The sequence below is a fragment of the Nicotiana sylvestris genome, chromosome 10, assembly GCF_000393655.2.
Source record: "Nicotiana sylvestris chromosome 10, ASM39365v2, whole genome shotgun sequence".
Classification (NCBI taxonomy): domain Eukaryota; kingdom Viridiplantae; phylum Streptophyta; class Magnoliopsida; order Solanales; family Solanaceae; genus Nicotiana; species Nicotiana sylvestris.
The window spans coordinates 172,156,962-172,160,580 of NC_091066.1; the positions used below are offsets into that span (position 1 = coordinate 172,156,962).

At 46.2% G+C, this 3,619-nt stretch overlaps 1 protein-coding gene across 1 annotated transcript; it reads right to left on the bottom strand.

The window, feature by feature from the left end:
• Positions 1-621: 621 nt before the first annotated feature.
• Positions 622-1,098, bottom strand: LOC138880263 (uncharacterized). Its single transcript, XM_070159942.1, has 2 exons — positions 990-1,098; positions 622-926 (listed from the first exon to the last, which is right to left on the bottom strand). Exons 1-2 carry the CDS (start codon positions 1,096-1,098, stop codon positions 622-624), a joined length of 414 nt encoding a protein of 137 aa, XP_070016043.1.
• Between the last annotated feature and the right edge of the window lie 2,521 nt (positions 1,099-3,619).

Consider the following 3,619-nt stretch of genomic DNA (forward strand, 5'->3'; position numbering starts at 1 on the left):
TAACTTTGACTTTCTCCAAGGCCTGATTCACGAGGTCCAGACCTATAAATTCTGCTTCTCCAACCTCGAACCACCCAATGGGAGACCTGCATTTCCTACCATATAGTGCCTCGAATGGTGCCATCTGGATACTAGCATGGAAGCTGTTTTTGTAAGCAAATTCTGTGAGTGGCAAATGGTCATCCCAACTACCTTTGAAATCAAGAGTACAAGCTCGCAACATGTCCTCAAGCGTCTGAATAGTCCACTTTGCTTGCCTGTCAGTTTGAGGATGGAAAGCTGTGCTGAGATTTACCTGCGTGCCCATGCCCTGCTGAAATTTCTTCCAAAAGTTGGTCGTGAATTGAGCCCCTCGATTTGAAATGATTGAGACTGGAGTGCCATGCAACCTGACTATTTCTTTGATATACAACTAAGCATATTGTTCCGCTGTGTCGGAAGATTTAACTGGCAAGAAGTGAAATGATTTGTGAGTCGGTCAACAATCACCCAAATTGAGTCGAACCTGCGTGGAGTGCGCGGCAGCCCCACTACAAAATCCATATTGATCATCTCCCATTTCCACATTGGAATTTCTATGCTTTGAGCCAATCTACCAGGCCTTTGATGTTCGGCCTTCACTTACTGACAATTCGGACATCTAGTCACAAAGTCCGCCACATCCCTCTTCATACCGTTCCACCAATAAATTTCTTTGAGATCATGATACATTTTTGTAGAACCTGTGTGCACCGAATATCTGGAATTATGAGCCTCCGCCATTACCCTCTCCCGAAGATTATCCACATCTGGAACACATAGCCTACCTTGACATTGTAATACACCATTCCCACCACCGAGTGAAAAGGCCAAAGTCTTGTTATTCAAAACTGCCTCTTTCATCTGTGCCAATGCTGGATCAATGAACTGCTTTTCCTTGACTTCCGCTACCAGTGACAATTATGCTCCATTACACACCATAACCTTCCCCTCGTCTGAGGTCGAAATACAATCCCCCAAATTGGCTAGTTGATAAACCTCCCAAGCCAAAAACCTCTGATCTGCTCCCAAATGAGCCAAACTACCGATGGACTTCCGATTGAGAGCGTCGACCACCATATTCGCCTTCCCTAGATGGTATAAAATATCTATATCGTAATTCTTGATCAATTCTAACTACCGCCGCTGCCTTATATTCAACTCCTTATGCTTGAACAAATTTTGGAGACTCTTGTGGTCCGAAAACACATCCACATGGACCCCATAAAGATAATGCCGCCATATTTTCAAGGCAAATACAACTGCTGCAAGCTCCAAATCATGCGTCGGATAATTCTTCCCGTGATTCTTGAGTTGCCTTGAAGCATATGCTATAACCTTCCTATATTGCATCAATACACACCCCAATCCAACCCTGGAGGCATCGCAATAAACCACAAATCCTTCCGTGCCCTCCGGTAAGGTCAATATCGGCACCGAGGTCAATCTTGACTTCAATTCCTGAAAACTTTTCTCACAAGCGTCGGACCATTGGAACTTAACTGCTTTCCGCGTCAACTTAGTCAAAGGGGAGGCAAGGGTAGAGAATACCTCCACAAACCTGCGACAATATCCCGCTAAACCCAAGAAGCTACAGATCTTCGTCGGGGTCGTGGGCCTAGGTCAATCTTTCACTGCTGCAATCTTCTGGGGATTCACCTGAGTCCCTTTACTGGAAACGACATTACCCAAAAAGGTAACAGACTCCAACCAAAATTCACATTTTGAAAATTTAGCATACAACTGGTGCTGATGAAGAGTCTGCAGAACTGCCCCAAGGTGATCGGCATGATCCTCCCGGCTCTGCGAATAAACAAGGATGTCATCAATGAAAACAATCACAAAGGATTCTAGAAACGGCTTGAAGACCTAATTCATAAGATCCATGAAAGCTGTCGGGGCGTTGGTTAGCCCAAAAGACATGACCAAGAATTCAAAGTGACCATAGCGAGTTCTGAAAGTGGTCTTAGGAATATCCTGCTCTCTGATCTTCAATTGGTAATACCCGGACCGTAGATCAATTTTGGAGAAGAACCTTGCACCTTGCAATTAGTCGAACAAATCATCTATCCGAGGCAAATGATATTTATTCTTGATGGTGACCTTGTTAAGCTGTCGATAATCAATACACATCTGGAGCGACCCATCCTTCTTTCTAACAAAAATAACTGGAGCACCCCATGGCGACACACGTGGCCGTATGAACCCCTTTTCTAATAAATCCTTCAGCTGCTCCTTTAACTCCCTTAACTCCACTGGTGCCATCATGTATGGTGGAATAGATATTGGCTGCGTATCTAGAAATACATCAATCCCGAAATCAATCTCCCTATCTAGCGGGATCCTTGGAAGCTCGTCCAGAAACACTTCAAGAAACTCATTCATGACTGGCACGGACTCGGGGGCAGACACTTCTTAAGTGGTGTCCGCCACCCGAACCAAATGGTAGATACACCCCTTCCTAATCATCTTCGAAGCCTTAAGGTAGGAAATAAACCTACCTTTCGGCACCACACCATTCCCCTTCCACTCAATAACCGGCTCATTAGGGAACTCAAGCCTTCTGACTCTCGTTCGGCAGTCAAGATTAGAAAAGCACGAATAAATCAGTCCATTCCCATAATCACATCAAAATTCACCATTCCAAGCTCAATAAGATCGGCCGTGGTAGCACGATCACATACCGTGACAACACAATTCTTATAAACTCGTGCAGCTGTGATAGAATCACCAATCGGAGTTGATACAGAGAATGACTCATGAAGCTATTCGGGTTCTACCCCAAAACTTGAAGCAATGAATGGGGTGACATAAGACAAAGAGGACCCCAGATCAATAAGAGCATAACAATCAATGGTCTGAATAGACAAGATACCTGTGACAACATCTGGAGAAGCCTCTACACTCTGGCGACCACTCAAAGCGTAAAATCGGCTAGGTCCACTTCTACCACGAGCTCCACCCCTAATTGCACCATGCCCTACTGGAGCTGGAGGGCGCACGGATGATGTAGCACCTGAAGAACTGGATGGCTGAGCAAATCCCATACCTGTGCCCTGACTGGGCGCACGATAGTCCCACTGGATATGACCTCTCACCCCGCATCTATAACACACCGGGATATCCAATTAACAAGTCTCGGAATGGAACCTCCCACACTTGGGGCATGAAGCCCTCCCCTACTGCTGTGATCTCCCTCCTAGACGACCGGACTGATGGGGTCTCCTACTATCTGAACCTGGTCTCAAGTGACTGCTCTGCTGATAACTGTGCACAGATGGCGGTGCGCTCGCTATGGACTGGGCATATGACTGGGATGACCCTGATGGCCCCCTTCTCTTAACTAGTCTCCCTGAGTGACCCACTGATGAGGGCCTGCTGTTACTCTCCCTTTTCTGCCCGTATTTTCAACTTCCTAGCCTCTGTGGCCTGAGCGAATCCCACAATCTTCCCATAATTCATATCTGAGTGTAAGGCCGCTGTAGTAGCATCGTTCACTACCAAAGGACTAAGACCCTGAACAAATCGCCGACATCGTGCATCCATGGTCGACACTAACTGAGGAGCATACTTGGACAACATCACAAACTCCATGTGGTAC